The sequence below is a fragment of the Aulostomus chinensis genome, chromosome 5, assembly GCF_037954235.1.
Source record: "Aulostomus chinensis isolate RoL2024-O1b breed Wild chromosome 5, RoL_Achi_v1.0, whole genome shotgun sequence".
Lineage (NCBI taxonomy): Eukaryota > Metazoa > Chordata > Actinopteri > Syngnathiformes > Aulostomidae > Aulostomus > Aulostomus chinensis.
In genome coordinates this window covers 20227229-20249675 of record NC_141324.1, presented here as the reverse complement: position 1 = coordinate 20249675, position 22447 = coordinate 20227229, and the positions used below count along the sequence as shown (strand labels likewise).

Here is a 22447-nt window from a genome sequence, read left to right as displayed (position 1 = left end):
TTTTGATAAAGTGTTTAAATGACTGTGCTGCAATGGGTCAAGTCCTGAAGTACTATCATAAAATGTGGGTTCTGGGTAATTGTAGCACTTACCATTGTTTTGAAATGGTCTCTACCCGTGGTCTCATAAAGTATTTTTTACAAATGAATTGGTCTGAGGTGGAATGATTTGAGTAACCTCTTGTTAAGCTATGTTTACCTCACATCCAAACGAACACAGTTTATACACATATTTTCCATTCAGCTGTTTTGGGATTGACAGCCATGACACCAATCACAGCAATCGAGTCATATCACTGTTGTCGTCATGTGTTCTATTCTAGCTGCAAGGAAGCATCCTCCCGATCCCCCAGTCGATGCTGTGGTGCAGAACAAGACTGACTCATCCATCACCCTTCAGTGGTCTCCTCCTGACAGCGACCGCCCAGTACCCATCAAGGGTTACTTTGTGGAGAAGAGGAAGGTTGGCAATCAGACATGGCAGAGGTGCAATGCTGGAGAAATTGTTGCCTCCACTGAGCTCACCATCTGCAACTTCACTGAAGAAGCCAGCTATCAATTCCGTATCTCTGCTTGTAATGACTTTGGTCAGAGCCCCTACCTGGAAGTGCCTGGAAGCTTCTACCTGGGTAAGAGTTTCTGCATACATATATGCATGTATGTATACTGCGATATTGTCCATTCGAATTTCCTTAAGTCCTCCTCTCACATGTGGTTTGTACATTTCCTCCAGAACCCACTGCAGAAATCAGGAAAGGCCTCATGAGCAGCTCTGCTATCTCTGGTGACGAGTTCTCCATCTCTGTGGAGCTGTCTGCTGTTTGTTCTGGTTTCTGGTCACTAAATGGCCGCCTGCTACGTAGTGGAGGGGACTATCTCATCACCAGATCCAAGAACATACACACTCTGCTAATACGAGTGGTGACCATGGACATGAATGGAACTGAAGTCAAATTTGTGGGCGGAGGCTCACAGAGCAGTTGCATCTTGACTGTGAAGGGTATGCGCTTTAAAATGTCACCGCAGTAGAGAATCCAGTTCTTTTTTATGCGTGCCATTTTCTGACCATGATTTCTTGTGCAGAGCTAATCATTAATGCTTTCTTATCTAACATCTCTATTTTAGCCCCCCCTGTTACATTCACTAATAAGTTTAGTCAGCAAGAGGTGGTGTCCTGCAGTGCCCAAGCAACAGCTCAGCTGGTTGCTGAGGTGTCTGACTACGATGCACAGGTTTGTGAAAGGAAGATTTTCCAGCTCTACTTCATTCTCAAAACATCTTCAATGCACCTTTTTCTTTATGCATATTCAGGGTTGCATGTGATGGGCTCTAGTTACTGTCACTGAGTAGCATTTTCCTGAGCTTTTTATAGAAGCAAGCATATTTTTAGTGAAACATTGTACACAGCCTACATTTTAATGGTCATTTTAGTGGCAGCTGGATATCAAACTGAGAAAACTGTCTATTTAAAATAACACTGACACTCTTTTCCAAAAATATAGCTACTATTTTGGATGTTAGTTGGGTGTATTTAGATGCATATGACTCCCATCATGATGCCACATTTACCCTGCAGATAGAGTATGTATTACTGTATTACTGTTACAGAGAAAAGGCTTCAAAAGACACTTTTTTTTTTAAATTTGAGCACTCTGTGTATTGCTATTTGGTACTGTGGAACTTAAAATACTTGAATGTTTAAGTAACTCTTTAGATATCTGTCTTCTGACTATTTTTTCAGGTGGTTTGGATGAGAAATGGTCGGGAGGTAAAAGTGGGCAAGAAGTATGAATATGTGATCACCAACCACAAGAGGATCCTGATGATACACAATGTTACAGAGGAAGATGTGGGCATCTACGAGTGTGTTTTAGCTGAGGACAGAATGACCCTGAAACTCATTCTTAGAGGTACACTCATCCTGCACGTGTTTTTGTTACAGCAGACTGTCATGGGCTGTTCATGTTGAAGTTGTTGACCTTTTATCGTATAGCAAACTACAGTGTATTTTTGACAAAGAAATGAAAAAACAATTTTATAAAATCCTACACTCTTTTAAATAAATATTCTGTGTCATTTTTTTCTAAGATGAACCTGCAAAGTTCCTGAATAAGGCAAGGGGTACTATGGGGCTGTCATCACCCCTCAAGGGAGATCTTGAGCTGTGCTGTGAGGTTTCTCCTGCTAGTGCAGCTGTTGTCTGGAAAAAAGATCAAGTGGAGATAACTGAGGACCAAAGAACTACCTTCTTCTCCAAAGGAACTCAAAGGAAACTCATCATCAAGCATGCCAAGAAGAGTGATGAAGGACATTACTCCTGTGAGACAGCAGCAGACAAAGTCACATTCCAGGTGAAGATAAAAGGTAAGGCTCTTAAGATGTTACAGAAGTTCGACAAACTTCAAATCAAAAAACTTGACAGCACTTTGAAAACTGAATTGTTATGATCCATTCTGTCAGAAACTCAAGTCCAAGCTGCCTTCTCCAACAAGGAGTCAGTTCAGAGGGAGGTGAGAGCTACACTCTCCCAAAAAGCTACTCTTAGCTGCACTGTGTCTGACAGCAAGACAGAGGTGAAATGGTACAAAGACGGCAAGCTCTTGATATCCAGTAGAACGATATACTCAGAAGTCAAAGGCAATACCCGTCATTTGGTGATTGAAAAGGTGGAGAGGAGTGACGCAGGAGAGTATATCTGCGAGGCCGGAGGAGAAAAGCTGGTCTTTAAGATATTTGTGTCAGGTAGGACTGATTGATATGTTTTGTGCATGCAGTTATGGCATGTATCTGTTAACTATGAATATGATTTAAGGCAAAGTTTTAACTAGTTACTATAGAGCTTTGCGAAAGGTCCCCTTAAAACAAGCACAAAAGTAATTAACTTACACATTTATTTAATCATCAATAAATGTTCCCTGTTCTGCTCAGAATACATTTTTTATTTCTTGCCATTTTCTTAGTGTATCACTTCAAGTCTATAGTTCCAATATGTGCACTTTATCCAATGTAATGTAGCTTATATTGACACCTAAACATTTTTGATTTTATCTAATTTTACAGAGTCCCAGCCTGCATTCTTTAACAAGGAGTCCGTGCAGAGGGAAGTGAAAGCTGTTCTTTCCCAGAAAGCTTCTCTCAGCTGTGAGGTGTCTGATTCCAATACAGAGGTGAAATGGTACAAAGATGGCAAGCTGCTGACTTCCAGCAAGACAATCCACACAGAGTCGAAGGGTAAGAGTCGTCAGCTGGTGATAGACAGTGTGGAGAGGAAGGATGCTGGGGAGTACATCTGTGAGGCCGGGACGGAGAAACTGGCCTTTAAATTACATGTGGAAGGTGAGTTTGTTGTTGAATTCCAAATTAAATATATTAAGTATACCTTTCGAGAACTTTACATATTGAAATAAATCCTAGTTTTCATTACTGTAATGCTGAGAAATTTGTTGTAAATCAGTTTGTAGAAAACACAAATGTTACCTGTATTAGACTTTTTTTACACAGAGAAATACATGTACTATGCAAAACCGGCATGTATTTTGTGGTTTCTTTAGTTAATAATGAAAGTTATCCGTTGTTTTTTTTGCTAGGTTTGACAGGTTTTCATGCTTTGCTCCATGGTGCTGTAATTTGTTGACTGTGGTTATAAAAATCGTGTATATTTTGGCTTTTGTTTCTCGCATACTTCTATTGAGCTTTGTTTTGGTGTTTTGTGGCTCCTTTGTTTTGTCAGGTTGTTTACAGTATTTTGGTCTTTCAGTCTAGATGATTTGTTACTGATGTCCATTGTGCCTCTCTGTGGCTACCTTCTGATCCTCAACCTGCTTTCACTCAGTCTGCAAAGTGCCTCTTAGTTCGTCCCTCAATTTGATGTCCTGTAACTTAGTTGAAATGTTTTTTTTAGTTTATTAGTTTTTTTTATGTATGCCCAGTTGTAAGAAAGTGGTTTCTGTACTGTGGTATAACTGGATAGTCCTCTACCTTTTACTGTGGATAAATGTACTGCCACTACCTCCCCAGAAATCAGGGCAAAATCTGCATTTTTCAACAAAGAGGCTGTCCAAAAGGAGGTAAACGCCATTCTCTCCCAGAGTGCCACGCTGAGCTGTGAGGTAGTGGATAACCAGACAGAGGTAAAATGGTACAAGGATGGAAAACTGCTGAGTTCCAGCAGATCAGTTCAGTTGGAGTCTAAAGGCAAGAGTCGTCAACTGGTGATCAACAGTGTAGAGAAGAAAGATGCTGGAGAGTACGTCTGTGAAGTTGGAAGAGAAAGATTGGAATTTAAAGTGCAGGTGACAGGTAATAATGTCAGACGACTTTGCTTGGTGAAAATATTTCAGTCTGTATGCTCACCTGGTTAAAGATTTAAAACGAGAAAGAAAATTTAAAAAAACAGCAGTCATGCAGGATTTTAACTTTTTTTAAAAATGTTGTTTTTGGTTAAACTGCAAATGCACAGTGCTGTGGAATGGTCCAAATGAGTTAGTCTCTGTCATTAAGCTAATGGCACAAAAGCTTTTCTTCTTATCTTTTGGCTTTTACATTCTTTTAAGAGTTGTTTTTTCTGTATTTGTGCGTGTTAAAATGAAGATACCACATTGCTTTGACCTTTCACATTTTCTCTGCAGAGGTTCAGGCCAAGTCAGCCTTCTCAAACAAGGAATCTATTCAGAGGGAAGTGAGAGCTATTCTATCCCAAAAAGCCATTCTGAGCTGTGAAGTGTTTGATTCCAAGATGGAGGTGAAATGGTACAAGGATGGCAAGCTGCTACCTTACAGCAAAACAATCCACGCAGAATCGAAGGGTAAGAGTCGCCTGCTGGTGTTCGACAGTGTGGAGAAGAAGGATGCTGGAGAATACATCTGTGAGGCTGGGAAGGAGAAGCTGACTTTTAGGATACAGGTGGCAGGTACAAATTTGCAATACCTGTGTTGAATGTGATTATTTTGTCCCCTTGTTTTGATGGCTATAAGCTGTGTAGATGCTTGTTAATTTTACTGATATAATGATATTTATTTAAATTCTCTTTTACGTTTGCTGTGTAGAAGCTCCAACTGGGTTCTCCAATAAGGAGTCAGTCCAGAACGAGGTGAAGGCTACTCTCTCTAAGAAAGCCACTTTGAGCTGTGAAGTCTCCGATTCCAAAACTGAGGTAAAATGGTACAAGGATGGCAAGCTGCTGACTTCTAGCTCAGCAATCCACATGGAGACCAAGGGCAGAAGTCGAGAGCTGGTGATTGAAAAAGTGGATGGAAAAGATGCTGGAGAATACACATGTGAGGCTGGAACAGAGAAGCTGGTATTTAAGCTTCAGATGGCAGGTAAATTATATTCAGAATATAATTAATTCTTTCCTAACATTGATAATTCTCTTCACAGAGCACCAAATTATGTTTTTTTCTGTAGATACACCAGTCAAGTTCCAGAAGAGGCCTGTCAAGGACACATGTATTGTTCAAGTTAGTGAAAACATTGTTTTGACCACAGAGCTGACCACAGAGAGTAGTAGAGTGAGGTGGTTCAGAGATGGCATGGAGATCAAGGAGAGCAGCAAGTATGAAATGAAAAAAGATGGCCGTACTCATACTCTGATTGTAAAATCCTCTGAATCCAAAGACAGTGGAAGTTACTCTTGTCAGACTGCTGATGACAAACTAGAGTTCAAAGTTCAGGTTAAAGGTAGGTCAGCTTTGTAAATCAGAAATGTTCTGTAATTTCACTGGTCAGACATCTGCAGTTGACAGGTATCCACATTTCTATCTCCCATATTTCTTTGCAGATTCAGCTTTGAAGTTTGTTGTCCCATTGAAAGCCACTACGGTGGAGTTGGGGGGTACTCTTAGCCTAATATGTGAGTTAAACCAAGCCTCAGGGGATGTTGTCTGGCAACACAATGGTTCTGAGGTTAAACCTGGTGGCAAGTTCTGTATCAGGACAGACGGGGCAAAGCGGACTCTCACAGTGACTGGTATGACCAAGGAAGATGAAGGCGAATACAGTTGTGAATGTAAAAATGACAAGACCTCTGCTAAAGTCTCCTCAAAAGGTACAGAACTGTTCTACAACAAAAGTCAAACAGTGTATATGTCTTTCATTCACAATTTTATGTTGCTCTTTTCTTTCAGCTCCCAAAATAGTGAGGCTGACTGCTAAACTGAACAATGTAGCTGCCATGGAGGGAAAAGAGGCTATTTTTAAATGTGCCATCACCCCAGCGGACGTCCAAGTTAAATGGTTCCACAACAGTGTACCCATCACCACAGGGCCAAAGTATAAGATTGAACATGGTGGCAGCAGCCACTCACTCACAATCATCTCTATCACCCAAAAAGATGCAGGAGAGATTAGCGTTGATGCTGAAGGCAAAAGCTGCAAAGCTATGCTGCAAGTGCAACGTAATAATATTTTTTCTTAGTTATAATATCTGTTTTATAATTCCCTTGCTGTCCTCAACATCACAGCTTTCTAAATGTCCCTATCCAGATGAGCCTGTGACATTTAAGAAGAAGCTGGAGAACTTGACAGTCGAGGAGGAGAGTGAAGTGAAGTTGGAGGTGGAGCTGAGTAAACCATCAAATGAAGTCCGGTGGATGAAGAACAGTGTAGTGTTGCAGCCTGGAGGAAACATAGAGATTCGTGTAGATGCAGCTAAGCAGGCTCTGTTCTTCAAAAGGGTGACTTATGCTGACCGTGGCATTTACTCCTGCGAAACTCTGGATGACAAGACCCAGGCCAAACTCAGTGTGGAGAGTAAGTTTTTTTTCTTCAGTCAAAAAACTGAAAAATAGAACATCATTCATATAGATTTAAAGTTACAAACTTCCTAAGGAATATTTCTTCCTTCTTTCAGTGAAGAAAATCCATGTAATCAAGGGTCTAACAGAAACCAAGGCACACGAGACAGAGACAGTAACTCTTGAGGTTGAACTCAGCCAGGCTGATGTGGAAGCCTTCTGGACCAGGGACGGGGCAAAGATAAAATCAGGGCCCAACTGTCGTATCACAGTTCTGGGAAAGAAACATGCCCTTACATTGTCTAATCTAAAGAGAGAGGACACAGCAACATTTGCCTTCCAGGCAGATGGCGTGCATACAACTGGCAAACTGATTGTCAAAGGTAATGGTTTCTTCCTGTTTGTCATTTTGTTGTGTAACTGACTGATCGTTTTTTTAGTCGCTTTTCAGCAGCATGAAGAGTCACAGAAGTGTTTTTCTTCTAAAGAACCTCCTGCTATGATCGCTAAGCCCATTATGGATATCAGTGCCACTGAGAAGGAGAAGGTTACTCTTGAATGTGAAGTGTCCAGAACTGATGCAGATGTGAAATGGTTGAAGGTGAGATGCCACACTACAGATGCAGAGTAAAAGAGATTTTTATTCAACAGGTTTACTGACAAGAATATGTCTTGAAAAAGAGCATAATAGATGTTTAAAAAATATCTACAGGATGATGTGGAATTGAAACTGGGGATGAACTTTGCCATGCATTCCTTGGGCCGAAAACGAACCTTAGTAATCAACAAATGCACCCCTGAAGATGCAGGCATTTATATCTGTCGCACGTCTGATGATAACACCGCTGCAAGGCTCACTGTTCATGGTAAATACTTATCCTGCCAGAAAGCACACACACCAGTCAGGTACCATGAATATGTATGCTCCACTACAATAGCTAGTGTTTTACAAGCTGTACTGACACTGTTTTTTATTATCCTACTGCAGCCAGAGACATTAAGTTTGTTAAGAAGCTGGAAGATGTGGAGGTGATGGAGAAGGAGAGCGCTGCATTTGTCTGCGAAATTTCACATGATGAAGTGGACTGTCAGTGGTACAAAGGAAATGCCAAACTCAAAGTTGGTGACAATATCAAGATGAGACAAGAAGGTAAAGGCTGGTACAGAAGAAATAAGTGATTCAGCTGCTTGCTATTTCATTCAATTTTCTAGTACTGAGATTTCATTACTGGAAGCTGGTCTGTTTCTTCACCCAGGCAAAACCTATGTGCTGCTGTTTAAGTCTGTTTCTCCTGAAGATATGGGTGAGATCAAATTTACAGCAGAGAAGGTCTCCTCAACTGCAAAACTTAAAGTAAAAGGTACAAAAAAATCATACATAATATTACATTGCGTAATTATCATTGCATGGATTGTTTGACTAATATGTGACAGTGTTGATGTTGTGTTGCAAATGGATGGATTCGATTTTACAAGAAAAAACAGTCAACTAATTCTTAGGATTTATTAAAAAATACATTGTTTTTTTAACATATTATACATTGGCTGATGTGCATAATTCATCTTACCTAGAAAACCACATGTAAATGCCAGGCTAATGCTATGCAAGATTCGGACAGCACTGAATCAGTTGATGTTGAAAATCCAGTTGCGACTTGCATTGACACTGTTACGCCTCATTGAGACCTGATGGCACTGGGAGCACAGCACCACCCTTTTGTGCTCAGCATCTGTTTTTGTTTTTGTTTTGTTTTTTTAATCTCTCTTTTCTCTTTTGACTGACCTTTGTGGTCTTGAGAGAAAACACTGTTAATTTAGTGCTTTCTTCACAGCAACTGACACACAAACAAAAAGGATTGGCACTTGAATTCACGTGTCAGTACAAGGTTCTTGCAGTCTGCTTTAGCTTATGTAAAAACTGCAATGCATTAAATGCACTGTTTCACTTTTCTGTGGTTGTCACATCACATCATCATATTCAACTATGAACAATGCCTGTTCTATAGTGCACCTTCATATGGGCTTTGTCAAGTCATTGGCATTGGAAGCCTTGTCCAATTGTTGCCTACATGCATACATTTTCATTGATTTGGTGTCACTATTACTGTAGAGCTACCTGTCAAGTTTGTGAAGAAACTCAGGGATAAGATAGCGATGTATAAACATCGTGGTCATCTGGAGTGCCAAGTGTCACGTGCCAATGCAAAGGTGAAGTGGTTCAAGAGCAAGATGGAGCTTAAATCTGGCAAGAAGTATGAGATCAAAAGTGAAGATGTGTACCGGAAACTCACCATCAATGATGTGGACTCTGGTGATGAAGACACATACACTTGCGATGCTGGTGATGACAAGACATCCTGTAAACTGCTTGTGGAAGGTAACACAGTAGATAATGACTAAAGCTGATTTTGAGCTTGCAAATCAATTAGATCAATTCTAAGTCATTTATATACAATATATGACGGTATAAATACAATGTATTTACACAAAACAAGCCATCAGACCCCTAGGCAATGAGGTATCATTGTGAAAAACAGGTATTATACTAATGGAAGATGATGTTGATCTATTTCTCAACTTTTGATGACAAGCCTGATGTGATTTAACATGCAAATGGGAATTTCAAATTATTTATACAAAACATAAACTAACAAATATTTGTACCGCAACAAGTCGAATAACCAATATGGGTTGCTTTTTCATTTGTTCAGATTGATTTGAACTCATAGAACAAACACAGAAAAACAACTAATCCTTTCTCACGTGGGCAAACTACCAGTATAGTCCTTTACTGTAAAACACCATTAAATTTACTGTATGCTGTATGTTAATTTCTTACATAACTATTCTTGTTTCATGATGTCTCCAGAGCAATCCATAAGCATTTTACGGGATATTAGCTCGGTCGAGGTGACAGAACCTTTTGCTGCTGTCTTCGAAGTGGAAATCAGTATGGAACTAGTTAAACCTCCTATTTGGACTCTGAATGGAATCGCTGTGCAGGAGAGTGCTGATATTGAGATGGAGAAAGAAGGCACAATGCACCGACTCACCTTCAAAAAGACAAAAGCATCGATGTCTGGATCTGTGCAGTTCACAGCTGGCAAGAGCAAGTCGCTCGCCCAGCTAACAGTTAAAGGTAAAAGAATTTATGCTGTGCTCAGCCAGGTTAATGTGTATCCTCAAAAGCAAATGTATAGGCAGGATAATTTGGATGACTAAAATTGCATAAATCTACCTCACATTTAGAGCGTCCACTTGAGATTGCAGAGCCCATCAAAGATGTAAAGGCAAAGGAGAAGAGCTCAGCCATGCTATCTTGTAAGTTCTCTACCTCGCCCAAAGAGGTTCACTGGTTTAAGGGCCAGGCACCTCTGGCAGCATCAGACAAGTATAACATAAAGCAAGATGCTACAAGGGCTCAGCTTACTATTCAAGGCTTGACTGAGGAAGACAGCGGAGAGTACCGTTGCCAATCTGGACCTGCTGAGACAAAAGGAAGGCTTACTGTTGAAGGTACAGTTTGCTCCCTTGAGCATCAGAAAATAAAACCTTTAAAACTACTATACTACTACTAACACCTTGTTTCTTTTGTTTTTTTTTGTCTAGTGCGTGAAATTAAGATCACCAAGCACTTGGCTGACACAGAGGTTGATGAAGACAGCGATGCAGTGTTTACATGTGAGATTAATTATCCGGATGAAGAGGTACGGTGGCTTCTGAATGATAAGGCGCTCTTCACAAATGAAGTCAACACCATAACCCACGATGGAAAAGTTCACAAGCTCTCACTGAAGAACTTGGCACCACAAGATGGGGGGATGATCTCCATTCATGTCCGCAAAGTGAAGGAGTCTGTCACGCTTAAGGTGAAGGGTAAGAGCTCACTACAACAATCAGATTATTTCATAAATACTGTCCATCATCCTAGTTTACTCAAAATGTGAGAACATAATATATCCTTCAGTCATTCTTTGTTTACTCAATGACTCTCCAGAGAAGCGTGCTGTGTTCCTCAAATCTCTTGACGATGTTGTTGGAGAGGAGAAAGGCGTGATCACTCTGGCGTGTGAGGCCTCAAAGCCCAGGGTTTCTCCCACCTGGAGGAAAGATGGTAAAGTTTTAAAGGCTGGATCAAAGTATGAGCTCCTTCACACGGGCAAGTCTTTGGGACTGATAATCAAGGATGTGACCAAAGAGGATGCTGGAGAGTACAGTTGTGATCTTGGGACTGAAGTTTCAAAATCAAAGGTCACTGTAAGAGGTTGGTTTTGCTATCATAATGTACTTTTATACACCTTTTTCATACTTGTGTGATCTTAAAATAACTTTATATTTTCTGTATTAGAAATCGGCATCGGTATTACCAAGTGGCTGAAATCAGCTGAGGTGAATGAGGGAGAGTCTTGTACCTTTGAGTGCATCTTGTCTCGTGAGAGCACAGATGAGTGCTCCTGGACTCTTAATGGCCAAATGGTTACAAATGGAGGCCGCTTCAAAGTCAACAGCAAAGGACGCAAGTACATGCTGACCATTAAAGATGCTACGCCTGCTGATGCTGGAGAGGTGGTCTTCAACATTAAAGACCTGAGCTCTAAAACAACATTAACAGTTGAAGGTAAATTGAGTACTTTTGAGTAGATATATTGAAATATTGAAAATATACAGTGACAAATTCCAAACATGTCCTCTGTTACAGGGAAAGCTTCATCTGTGTTGAGCGGTCTGGAGAGTGTTATTGCTGTCAAAGGGGAGGATGCTGTATTTACCTGTGAGGTGACACATGCTACTTCCACCGTAAAGTGGATCAAAGAAGGAAAAACAATAAGGAAAAGCCAGAAATATGACATTAGCCAAGAAGGAAAAGTTATGAAACTTGTCATCCATAATGTCTCTGCTCAAGACTCTGGAGAATACAGTTGTGAGGTTATTGGTGGTGCAACTACTAGGGCCAAGCTGGAGATCAAGGGTAAGATTTGAATTATTAAGGTATCTTCTTTCATCTTCAGGCAGCTGCCATCTTTACAGTGTAGATTTGCCCATGACAGCTGTTGGGGGATTAGTAAAAAGCTAATTAAAACCCATTCCAAATGTAGACTCAGTTCCCTGCTTTTACTCATTCTCTAAAACCAATACCGCGTACCATTGATTCAGTTTCCTTAGACATTGTTTTCTTGTCACAGAGCCGATCCATAAATTCAGTAAAACACTAAAGGACAGCCAAGCAGAGGAGAAGAGCTCTGTGACTTTGCAATGTGAGACTGAACAAACCCCATCCACAGTGATATGGCTTAAAGGTCACAGTGAGCTCAAGGCTGGAGGTCGATATGAGATGTCCCAGAGAGCAGGGGTCTTAAGTCTTGTCATCAAACACCTTGAGGAAGACGACACTGATATCTACACTTGTGATGTGGGCACTGCCAAAAGCATGGCAAAGGTGACAGTAAAAGGTAAGAACTTAAGCATGTGTGTTCTGAGTATGCATTTGAGTTCAGGTTTTAAGGGTATAGTGTGTGAGATAATAATATCTTGAAGTTGTTATTTCTCTGAAACCACAATGTCTGACATCTTAAACATAACGTGCTATGATCACATGACATGAAGCTGAGATAAGGAGCCTGATATATTTAGTAGCATGTCTTACAGCATAGACATACAGCCCAGTTTCCTCTAAGAAGTACAGCATTTTCTTTTCTTTTTGTAATTATTTTTTCTGCCTGTTCATCAAGCAAATTGCTTTGAAGGGGAAGCTGATACATTCATTTTGCTCAGGTACAGGGCAATTAGTTTATACCCTAAGGCCCCATTATCATAACTATGATTCTAGAGAGGGTTTTCCTGTCCTTTACCGTTAAAGAGCTGGCTCCTTAGAACTCGGGCACCATCTCTGTTTTTGTTGGGACCAAAAAATATATGCATTTGTTTCACCTAACATTACCCTCAGTCACTTTCAGTAGTTACTGACCTTATAAATATAGTCCTTGTACAATATCCTGGGTAGATTCATTGTTAATACCATAAATAAGGACAAATCATTATCAGATCTGCTGTATTTTTTATCTTGTACATTGTTTTGTATCTATTGTATTACTGTACAGTCTGTAGTACCATTTTGTACACTGGATTTCAACTGTCATTTTCATGTAACTTGCAAGAAGCTGAACCTGCTACGCTCTGCTAGTTGTTGCTATTGCAGTTAACATGGGACCCAGCTTCTTTACAGTGTGACCTGCCATTGTTATCAGTGTGTTTGGTGGCAGTTTTTTCAATTTTGTGTATTGTTTTTATTGGCTTGCCATTTGTTACTAACTAGCTAATAAATGCTCAGCCCAACCAGTGACATTCAAACAAAAGCTGCAGAGTCAGGAGGCTGAGGAGGGAGCCAGTGTTACTTTACGTTGTGAGATCTCAAAACCTGGAGTCCCAGTGGAGTGGAAGAAAGGAACACAGGCCCTGAAGTCTGGAGAAAAGTACCAGATGAAGCAGACGGCTGCTGTCAATGAACTCCTGATCAACAAAGTGGTGCCAGAAGACAGTGGAGAGTACAGCTGTGAGTGTGGAGACCAGAAGACCACAGCCAGTCTTAAAATCAATGGTAGGAGGGAGGGTGTTAAATAGTTTGTCTTTGGAAGTGATTAAAAAATGTAAATTTTATTTATATGTAACGGCATGCCCCTGGTTATTAACCCATAAATAAATGCTCAGCCCAACCAGTGACATTCAAACAAAAGCTGCAGAGTCAGGAGGCTGAGGAGGGAGCCAGTGTTACTTTACGTTGTGAGATCTCTAAACCTGGAGTCCCAGTGGAGTGGAAGAAAGGAACACAGGCCCTGAAGTCTGGAGAAAAGTACCAGATGAAGCAGACGGCTGCTGTCAATGAACTCCTGATCAACGAAGTGGTGCCAGAAGACAGTGGAGAGTACAGCTGTGAGTGTGGAGACCAGAAGACCACAGCCAGTCTTAAAATCAATGGTAGGAGGAAGGTGTTAAAATCATTTGTCTATGGAAGTGATTAAAAAATTTAAATTTTATTTATATGTAACGGCATGCCCCTGGTTATTAACACGTAAATAAATGCTCAGCCCAACCAGTGACATTCAAACAAAAGCTGCAGAGTCAGGAGGCTGAGGAGGGAGCCAGTGTTACTTTACGTTGTGAGATCTCAAAACCTGGAGTCCCAGTGGAGTGGAAGAAAGGAACACAGGTCCTGAAGTCTGGAGAAAAGTACCAGATGAAGCAGACGGCTGCTGTCAATGAACTCCAGATCAACAAAGTGGTGCCAGCTGACAGTGGAGAGTACAGCTGTGAGTGTGGAGACCAGAAGACTGCAGCCAGTATCAAGATCAAGGGTAGGAGGACAATTTTCAAAAAGTTAGACCAGCGGACCTAAAGATTCTACAGATCTGTTTTTCAGTAGGGCCTATCATGTTCAATTATCAATTGCAAGTGAGATGAGAAGGTTTCAAAATAACCACACACCTATTAGAGGAGTGGCATATAACTCATAATTCTGATTGTTTATTTGAGTAACATCAGGGTCCTGAGCCTCATCTTCATTGCGTACCCAACATAATTTTTTGGGGAAAAATCGCATTTTTTATTTGTTCTAAAATAAGTCGGGCAAACTGAATTATTTTGTTTCTCATCACTTCCAAAATGGTAATTTCCAACACGAGACTGAGAATTATGGCTTCGGTCTGATGAAGTCACATAAATGGGCTCACCACGGGTTTTGTTTGATTCATAGTATCATCACTCTACCAATCAACTGTCTTTTCACCGAAAGCGTATTGCCATGATGCAAGTTCACATTCTGCTGATATGTGTTCTAGGATCCATGAAACCAATAATAACCAGTCTTTTTTGATCACCACACCCACTCATTTGTATTCCTCTTCACCCTCTAGAGAGACCACAGTGTGCTGGTTGTAGCTGTTACGCTGTTAACATCGGCCCCAGCTTGTTTGTGCAGCAACCTGCGATTTTCACTTTGTCCTTTCAGTGTATTGTGGCATTTTTTTAAGTGTGTTTATTGAGACACTTAGTGTTACTAAATTGATGTTTTTCTTAGTTTTCTACTTCTTTGTTTTTTATTGGTTACTAATTGGCTAATAAATATTCAGTCCAACCAGTGACCTTCAAACAGAAGCTGCAGAGTCAGGAAGCTGAGGAGGGAGCCAGTGCTACTTTACGCTGTGAGATCTCTAAACCTGGAGTCCCAGTGGAGTGGAAGAAAGGAACAAAGGTGCTGAAGTCTGGAGAAAAGTACCAGATGAAGCAGACGGCTGCTGTCAATGAACTCCTGATCAACAAAGTGGTGCCAGCTGACAGTGGAGAGTACAGCTGTGAGTGTGGAGACCAGAAGACCACAGCAAACATCAACATTAAAGGTAGGAGGATTTGAAGCTTTAATTAAAATGTGGGTAATTTGGAAAAATCACCTATCCATGCATTTATTGTGTACAAATCACTGCTCATTTACACATTTTTTAATGGTAGATGTTGAGTAAAATCTAACAAAACACTTTTGTGAGTATTAAGTGGTATCAGTTCATCAGAAATGTACCTCGAGTTATGTGAATTGGATCAATAGGTGCTGTGTGCCTTGATAAAGAGTGATACCTTGATCTTAATATTAAAATCTTATTTTCCCTTTATTTTATTACTGGCTTCAGTGATTTGACAGTCCATTTTAGCAGACCTTGCTTCTTGCTGCTTGTGGTGTTTCTTGTTATGGTTTTGTTTTGACTGTGGTTTTGACCAATGATGATGTATTTCTCTTAAACGGTATATGTAGTGACTGCTCTATTTAATCAGCAAAGCTATTTGGGTGTTTTGAAATTGAAAGTTGTGGGCCACTTTGTCAGAGGATATTTGGTTTTCTTATTTCAAATGGTAAAGTAGATTGTTATAGACCACTTTAAGTCAAGTATATATCAACAATGTTTCCTCTCAGCTGTGAAGTCGTCAGCTCCTCTCTCTGCTGCTAAACCTGAGGCTAAGAGCCAGGAAACCAAACAAACAATGGAAGGTATGGAGGGAGGATGACTACATGTCAGCATGACTTTGACCTTTGCATTCTCTGTCCATCTTGATGATGGCTTTTGTGTTGTCACATCGTGGGTTTGTAGCTTTTGGCTTGCACAGATTGAGCTTTAGAGGGGATTTTACTTTCTGTTTCTGTGGCTTCATTGAAACAAATGCTGCTTCTGTCTCACAATGCAGTTGTTTTCATGTGGGTCTTTTTTCCACACTGGTGCTAAAATAGAAAAAACTTCAAGTGTTCATGTTTCAAATAGGTGCAATTGATGTACAATATCCCTCAGGCCTGTAATGTTGTATTTGCTTTTCAGCTTTTTGAGTTTAAATGTGCAGTTGTGCTTTAAATTTGGCAGGATTCATTCTTGATATGTCATGTCAACAGACTGAAGATCAGGTGTCCACTTGTAATACCAGATTTTCTTTTCAGCGAAGAAGACTGAAGCTCCATCAGTAGTTATGAAAGAGCACCAGAGGCAAGAGATAATTAAAACAGTAGAAGGTAACTGTTGAGCGAATTGCTGTGTTGTGTCTGTACATAGCCCATGGGCATTTGTAATCTATGTGCAAAACGTCACTTTGTTCGTTCAAAGTTTACAATGAGAAAACTGGATTAAGATATTCAAAATTTAGGGAGTTGTTGCTGTGTTTTTGGCTTCTAACTTGTCTTGTGAGGATCGTGTTTCGTGCTTGAAGGCTAAATATGTTTTTGGGCTGCATTATGTTTTTGGCGTAGTTTATTCTGTGTGGCATAAAGTACATGTTGCTTGTGTTTTCAAAAGTTAAATTGCTTAATGGTCTGTGTCACTATTATTAGTCTTTTATTTGTGTTAGTCTCCTAGTTGGCTGGAGGGTGACTCATTAGCAAGATAATTGGTTTCTGTTCTCTGAAATGTTCCTTTCAAAAATTCCAGGATGTAAGATATGTGTGATATACAAAGGTAACTGAGGTTCCAACTTTATGTTCAACTTGATAGCTGTGACTCTGCAAACCACTGGACAGACTTTGAAACAGCAACTCCTGAAACAGGAGTCTCGGACACAGGAGCTCATTGTTGGAGGTGAAATAAATGTGACACTCTGGATGTTTGCTTGATATTGAAACATTTGTCAGATCTTTAAGCATGGCTGTCATTGTTTAATTTCAGGTATAGAGAGTATAGTGGGCAGTTTAGTCTCGCTTTACTGGAACTGATTAAAACGTAAAACATGATGGCTTGTGATTCATGGTCTTCAGAAAACACAAGATCAGTCTGTTTTATATTAGATGGCGTCTCATCTCAGTGGACCTTGCTTCTTGTTGCATGTTTTTGTGTCTTGCGATATATGTATACAGTATGTGTGTGTATATATATATATATATATATATATATATATATATATATATTTATTTTATCATTTGTAGTGTTAACAGTGTATGTCTTTAATTTGTTAATATCTATAGTTCTCATCATTGTAATCAGCAAAGCAACTTGAATATCTTCATTCATTGTTAGCTGATAGTGTTTTTATGGTCCTGATGTTGTATTGATGTGCAGATTGTGGGTCAGTTCACAAGGTGACATGTGTTTATGTTTTTTTTTTAATCATAGTGTAGATTATCAAGTATGTAACAACAATGTTTCCTCTCAGCTGTGAAGTCGTCAGCTCCTCTCTCTGCTGCTGAACCTGAATCTAAGAGGCAGCAGGAAAGCAAAGGAACAGTGGAAGGTATGGAGGGAAGATGGCAACATCTTACCATGTATTTAAGATTTATGTTCTCTGTCCATCTTGATGATGGTTTTTGTGTCATCACATCTTGGGTCTGTAGCTTGCGGCCTGTACAGGGTTTTCAGTTGCATCTTGCAGTCAATTGTTGCATCCGTCTGACAGTGTCGTTGATTTCATGTGGAACATTTTTCCACGCTGTTGTGGCTAAAATGCAAAGACGATATAAACATCCATGTTTGAATTAGGTGCCTCTTAGTTTAGGTGTATCAGGTGTCCACCTGTAATATCACATTTGTTTTTCAGCCAGAAAGCCTGAAGCTGCATCTGTAATTGCTAAAGAGCACCAGAGGCAGGACATAATTCAAACAGTACAAGGTACTTGTCTGGAGATTTCCAAGCGTTACTTTATGTATGTGGCCCGTGTGCATTTGTAATCTTGGTGTGTAATGTATTACTTTGTTCACTGAGAGTTCAAAGTATGGGAAGTAGATTGAGCTATTGACATCTTCAGGTGTTTTCAATTAATTTTAGAGCAGCTAATTTGAAGGCTTTGTGTATGCTTCTGTCAGGCATCTTATTTCTAGCCTAGCTTGTTCTATTTTGCACAAAGTAAATGTGGCTTCTCTGTTATTGGTCAAGTGGCATGATCTGTGTTATCATTTTTGGTGTTTATTCATTTTATTTGCCTGGTTGGCTGCACAGAATGGAGGCTGTCTTTCTAGCAGGAAGACTTGTCTTTGTTCACTGTTTGGCTCAAGTACTTGTTGGCTGTAAGACATTTTTAATACAAAAAGCTTAGTTCTGATTCCAACTTTACGTCCAATTTCATAGCTGTGACACTGCAAGCCTCTGGACAGCCTCTGGAACAAGAGACTCAGACACAGGAGCTGACTGTTGGAGGTGAAATGAATGTGACACACGAGATGTGTTTGCTTGGCTTTGTGAAATATTGAAATATTTGTCAATGCTGTCCTGATGGCTGCAATTGTCTTATTCTCAGTATTGAAGGTGTAGGCAGTTGCGTGTGGCACTACTCTATTAGCTTCCCATTTGTTTTAATGCTGTGCTCAAGTATGTATCAACAATGTTTCCTCTCAGCTTTGAAGTCGTCAGCTCCTCTCTCTGCTGCTGAACCTGAATCTAAGAGGCAGCAGGAAAGCAAAGGAACAGTGGAAGGTATGGAGGGAAGATGGCAACATCTTACCATGTATTTAAGATTTATGTTCTCTGTCCATCTTGATGATGGTTTTTGTGTCATCACATCTTGGGTCTGTAGCTTGCGGCCTGTACAGGGTTTTCAATTGCGTCTTGCAGTCAATTGTTGCATCCGTCTGACAGTGTCGATGATTTCATGTGGAACATTTTTCCACGCTGTTGTGGCTAAAATGCAAAGACGATATAAACATCCATGTTTGAATTAGGTGCCTCTTAGTTTAGGTGTATCAGGTGTCCACCTGTAATATCACATTTGTTTTTCAGCCAGAAAGCCTGAAGCTGCATCTGTAATTGCTAAAGAGCACCAGAGGCAAGACATAATTCAAACAGTACAAGGTACTTGTCTGGAGATTTCCAAGCGTTGCTTTTTGTATGTGGCCCATGTGCATTTGTAATCTTGGTGTGTAATGTATTACTTTGTTCACTGAGAGTTCAAAGTATGGGAAGTAGATTGAGCTATTGACATCTTCAGGTGTTTTCAATTAATTTTAGAGCAGCTAATTTGAAGGCTTTGTGTATGCTTCTGTCAGGCATCTTATTTCTAGCCCAGCTTGTTCTATTTTGCACAAAGTAAATGTGGCTTCTCTGTTATTGGTCAAGTGGCATGATCTGTGTTATCATTTTTGGTGTTTTATTCATTTTATTTGCCTGGTTGGCAGCACAGAATGGAGGCTGTCTTTCTAGCAGGAAGACTTGTCTTTGTTCACTGTTTGGCTCAAGTACTTGTTGGCTGTAAGACATTTTTAATACAAAAAGCTTAGTTCCAAGTCCAACTTTATGTCCAATTTCATAGCTGTGACACTGCAAGCCTCTGGACAGCCTCTGGAACAAGAGACTCAGACACAGGAGCTGACTGTTGGAGGTGAAATGAATGTGACACACGAGATGTGTTTGCTTGGCTTTGTGAAATATTGAAATATTTGTCAATGCTGTCCTGATGGCTGCAATTGTCTTATTCTCAGTATTGAAGGTGTAGGCAGTTGCGTGTGGCACTACTCTATTAGCTTCCCATTTGTTTTAATGCTGTGCTCAAGTATGTATCAACAATGTTTCCTCTCAGCTTTGAAGTCGTCAGCTCCTCTCTCTGCTGCTGAACCTGAATCTAAGAGGCAGCAGGAAAGCAAAGGAACAGTGGAAGGTATGGAGGGAAGATGGCAACATCTTACCATGTATTTAAGATTTATGTTCTCTGTCCATCTTGATGATGGTTTTTGTGTCATCACATCTTGGGTCTGTAGCTTGCGGCCTGTACAGGGTTTTCAATTGCGTCTTGCAGTCAATTGTTGCATCCGTCTGACAGTGTCGATGATTTCATGTGGAACATTTTTCCACGCTGTTGTGGCTAAAATGCAAAGACGATATAAACATCCATGTTTGAATTAGGTGCCTCTTAGTTTAGGTGTATCAGGTGTCCACCTGTAATATCACATTTGTTTTTCAGCCAGAAAGCCTGAAGCTGCATCTGTAATTGCTAAAGAGCACCAGAGGCAGGACATAATTCAAACAGTACAAGGTACTTGTCTGGAGATTTCCAAGCGTTACTTTATGTATGTGGCCCATGTGCATTTGTAATCTTGGTGTGTAATGTATTACTTTGTTCACTGAGAGTTCAAAGTATGGGAAGTAGATTGAGCTATTGACATCTTCAGGTGTTTTCAATTAATTTTAGAGCAGCTAATTTGAAGGCTTTGTGTATGCTTCTGTCAGGCATCTTATTTCTAGCCCAGCTTGTTCTATTTTGCACAAAGTAAATGTGGCTTCTCTGTTATTGGTCAAGTGGCATGATCTGTGTTATCATTTTTGGTGTTTTATTCATTTTATTTGCCTGGTTGGCAGCACAGAATGGAGGCTGTCTTTCTAGCAGGAAGACTTGTCTTTGTTCACTGTTTGGCTCAAGTACTTGTTGGCTGTAAGACATTTTTAATACAAAAAGCTTAGTTCCAAGTCCAACTTTATGTCCAATTTCATAGCTGTGACACTGCAAGCCTCTGGACAGCCTCTGGAACAAGAGACTCAGACACAGGAGCTGACTGTTGGAGGTGAAATGAATGTGACACACGAGATGTGTTTGCTTGGCTTTGTGAAATATTGAAATATTTGTCAATGCTGTCCTGATGGCTGCAATTGTCTTATTCTCAGTATTGAAGGTGTAGGCAGTTGCGTGTGGCACTACTCTATTAGCTTCCCATTTGTTTTAATGCTGTGCTCAAGTATGTATCAACAATGTTTCCTCTCAGCTTTGAAGTCGTCAGCTCCTCTCTCTGCTGCTGAACCTGAATCTAAGAGGCAGCAGGAAAGCAAAGGAACAGTGGAAGGTATGGAGGGAAGATGGCAACATCTTACCATGTATTTAAGATTTATGTTCTCTGTCCATAGGCGGCACAGTGGTGCAGTGGTCAGCACTGTCGCCTGACAGCAAGAAGGTTCCAGGTTCGAGTCCCAGCTCGGGCACGGGATCTTTCTGTGTGGAGTTTGCATGTTCTCCCCGTGCCTGCGTGGGTTCTCTCCGGGGACTCTGGCTCCTTCCCACCATCCAAAGACATGCAATTGGGGACGAGGCTGATTGATACTCTAAATTGACTGTAGGTGTGACTGTGAGTGTGAATGGTTGTTTGTCTCTCTATGTTGGCCCTGTGATGGACTGGTGACCTGTCCAGGGTGAACCCTGCCTCTCACCCGTAGCTGCTGGGATAAGCTCCAGCCCCCCCGCGACCCTTAACAGGAATAAGCGGAAGACAAAGGATGGATGGATGGAATGGTTCTCTGTCCATCTTGATGATGGTTATTATGTAGCTGTGCGTGTCGTCTGCCCCAAAGTTTAACCTTGCTCCTTGTTTCTGTCTAATATGGTTTCGTTGTGTGAGTTGTATCGATAACACAGTTTGAATGCGGTGGCTGTTGTCTGAATTTATGTGTGGCAATTGTGAATATTGATTTTGCCAGCTATTACATTTGTAATGTCTGAGCAGACTGAAGATCAGGGGTCCACCTGTAATATCATATGTGCTTTTCAGCCAAGATGCCCGAAGCTCCATCAGTAGTTGCTAAAGAGCACCAGAGGCAAGAGATAATTGAAATGGTAGAGGGTAACAGTCTGAACGGTCTCAGTGTTGCTTGTGTATGATGCATGTAGCCCATGTACATTTGTAAGTAAGGTATGCAGTGTGTCACTCTGATGTTTCAAGTCAACAGTGAGACAACAGATTAAGTCTAAGTCTTGTCTTTCCATTTTTCAGCTACTAGCTCATCACATTGGAGTGTCTTGAGTCCTCAGTGTCCTCAATGTGTTTTGGTCTTGTGTTATATTTTGGCCTGGCTTATTCTATTTTGTGCTAAATAAATATGGTGTTTATTCCATTAGTTAAATTGCCTGATCTGTGTCATCATTTTTTATGTTTAGTAGTCTCCTGTTCGGCTGCACATTATGGAGGCTGATTTATGAGCAGGATAATCTGTCTTTGTTCACTGTTTAAGTAGTTGTTGTTTATAAGACATTCATAATATGCAAAGCTAATGAAAGTTCCAACTTTATGTTCCACTTCATAGTGGTGACGCTTCCATCTCCTGGACAAATTGTGGAAACAGAAGACTCAGATACAGGAGCTCTCTTTTGAAAGTGGCATAAATGTCGTACAGATGTGGCTTTTGTGAAATATTGAAACAGTGTTCAGAGTTGTAAGCAAGGCTGCCATTCGTTTACTCACACCTATAGAGAGTGTAGTACCCAGTGCAGTCTGGATTTTGCTGAA

At 40.5% G+C, this 22447-nt stretch overlaps 3 protein-coding genes across 5 annotated transcripts in view; all 3 read left to right on the top strand.

Moving 5' to 3' along the window:
* Window positions 1–22447, top strand: part of obscnb (obscurin, cytoskeletal calmodulin and titin-interacting RhoGEF b) — a 60175-nt gene that overhangs the window by 5557 nt on the left and 32171 nt on the right. For all 3 annotated transcript variants that reach the window (XM_086203775.1, XM_086203776.1, XM_086203774.1), the window contains exons 5-35: window positions 323–628; window positions 733–999; window positions 1125–1231; window positions 1741–1909; window positions 2088–2363; window positions 2460–2741; window positions 3060–3335; window positions 4017–4298; window positions 4628–4909; window positions 5046–5321; window positions 5407–5679; window positions 5780–6046; window positions 6126–6395; window positions 6484–6750; window positions 6851–7117; window positions 7223–7335; window positions 7447–7600; window positions 7723–7884; window positions 7991–8095; window positions 8845–9111; window positions 9604–9873; window positions 9984–10250; window positions 10344–10610; window positions 10732–10998; window positions 11083–11352; window positions 11434–11703; window positions 11918–12184; window positions 13063–13329; window positions 13440–13706; window positions 13817–14083; window positions 14858–15124. In XM_086203775.1, the coding sequence (XP_086059901.1) occupies window positions 323–628; window positions 733–999; window positions 1125–1231; window positions 1741–1909; window positions 2088–2363; window positions 2460–2741; window positions 3060–3335; window positions 4017–4298; window positions 4628–4909; window positions 5046–5321; window positions 5407–5679; window positions 5780–6046; window positions 6126–6395; window positions 6484–6750; window positions 6851–7117; window positions 7223–7335; window positions 7447–7600; window positions 7723–7884; window positions 7991–8095; window positions 8845–9111; window positions 9604–9873; window positions 9984–10250; window positions 10344–10610; window positions 10732–10998; window positions 11083–11352; window positions 11434–11703; window positions 11918–12184; window positions 13063–13329; window positions 13440–13706; window positions 13817–14083; window positions 14858–15124 (7614 nt within the window). The remainder of the gene's footprint in view (window positions 1–322; window positions 629–732; window positions 1000–1124; window positions 1232–1740; window positions 1910–2087; window positions 2364–2459; window positions 2742–3059; window positions 3336–4016; window positions 4299–4627; window positions 4910–5045; window positions 5322–5406; window positions 5680–5779; window positions 6047–6125; window positions 6396–6483; window positions 6751–6850; window positions 7118–7222; window positions 7336–7446; window positions 7601–7722; window positions 7885–7990; window positions 8096–8844; window positions 9112–9603; window positions 9874–9983; window positions 10251–10343; window positions 10611–10731; window positions 10999–11082; window positions 11353–11433; window positions 11704–11917; window positions 12185–13062; window positions 13330–13439; window positions 13707–13816; window positions 14084–14857; window positions 15125–22447) is intronic.
* LOC147261662 (uncharacterized) lies at window positions 16305–19674 on the top strand. Its single transcript, XM_086204783.1, has 8 exons — window positions 16305–16834; window positions 17406–17483; window positions 17787–17858; window positions 18315–18383; window positions 18582–18776; window positions 18963–19034; window positions 19492–19560; window positions 19661–19674. The coding sequence occupies exons 1-8, from the start codon at window positions 16735–16737 to the stop codon at window positions 19672–19674; spliced, it is 669 nt and encodes a 222-aa protein (XP_086060909.1). The 5' UTR covers window positions 16305–16734.
* LOC147261661 (uncharacterized) lies at window positions 19351–22125 on the top strand. The gene is made up of 4 exons (XM_086203784.1): window positions 19351–19836; window positions 20140–20211; window positions 20669–20737; window positions 20936–22125. The coding sequence occupies exons 1-4, from the start codon at window positions 19719–19721 to the stop codon at window positions 21109–21111; spliced, it is 435 nt and encodes a 144-aa protein (XP_086059910.1). The 5' UTR covers window positions 19351–19718; the 3' UTR covers window positions 21112–22125.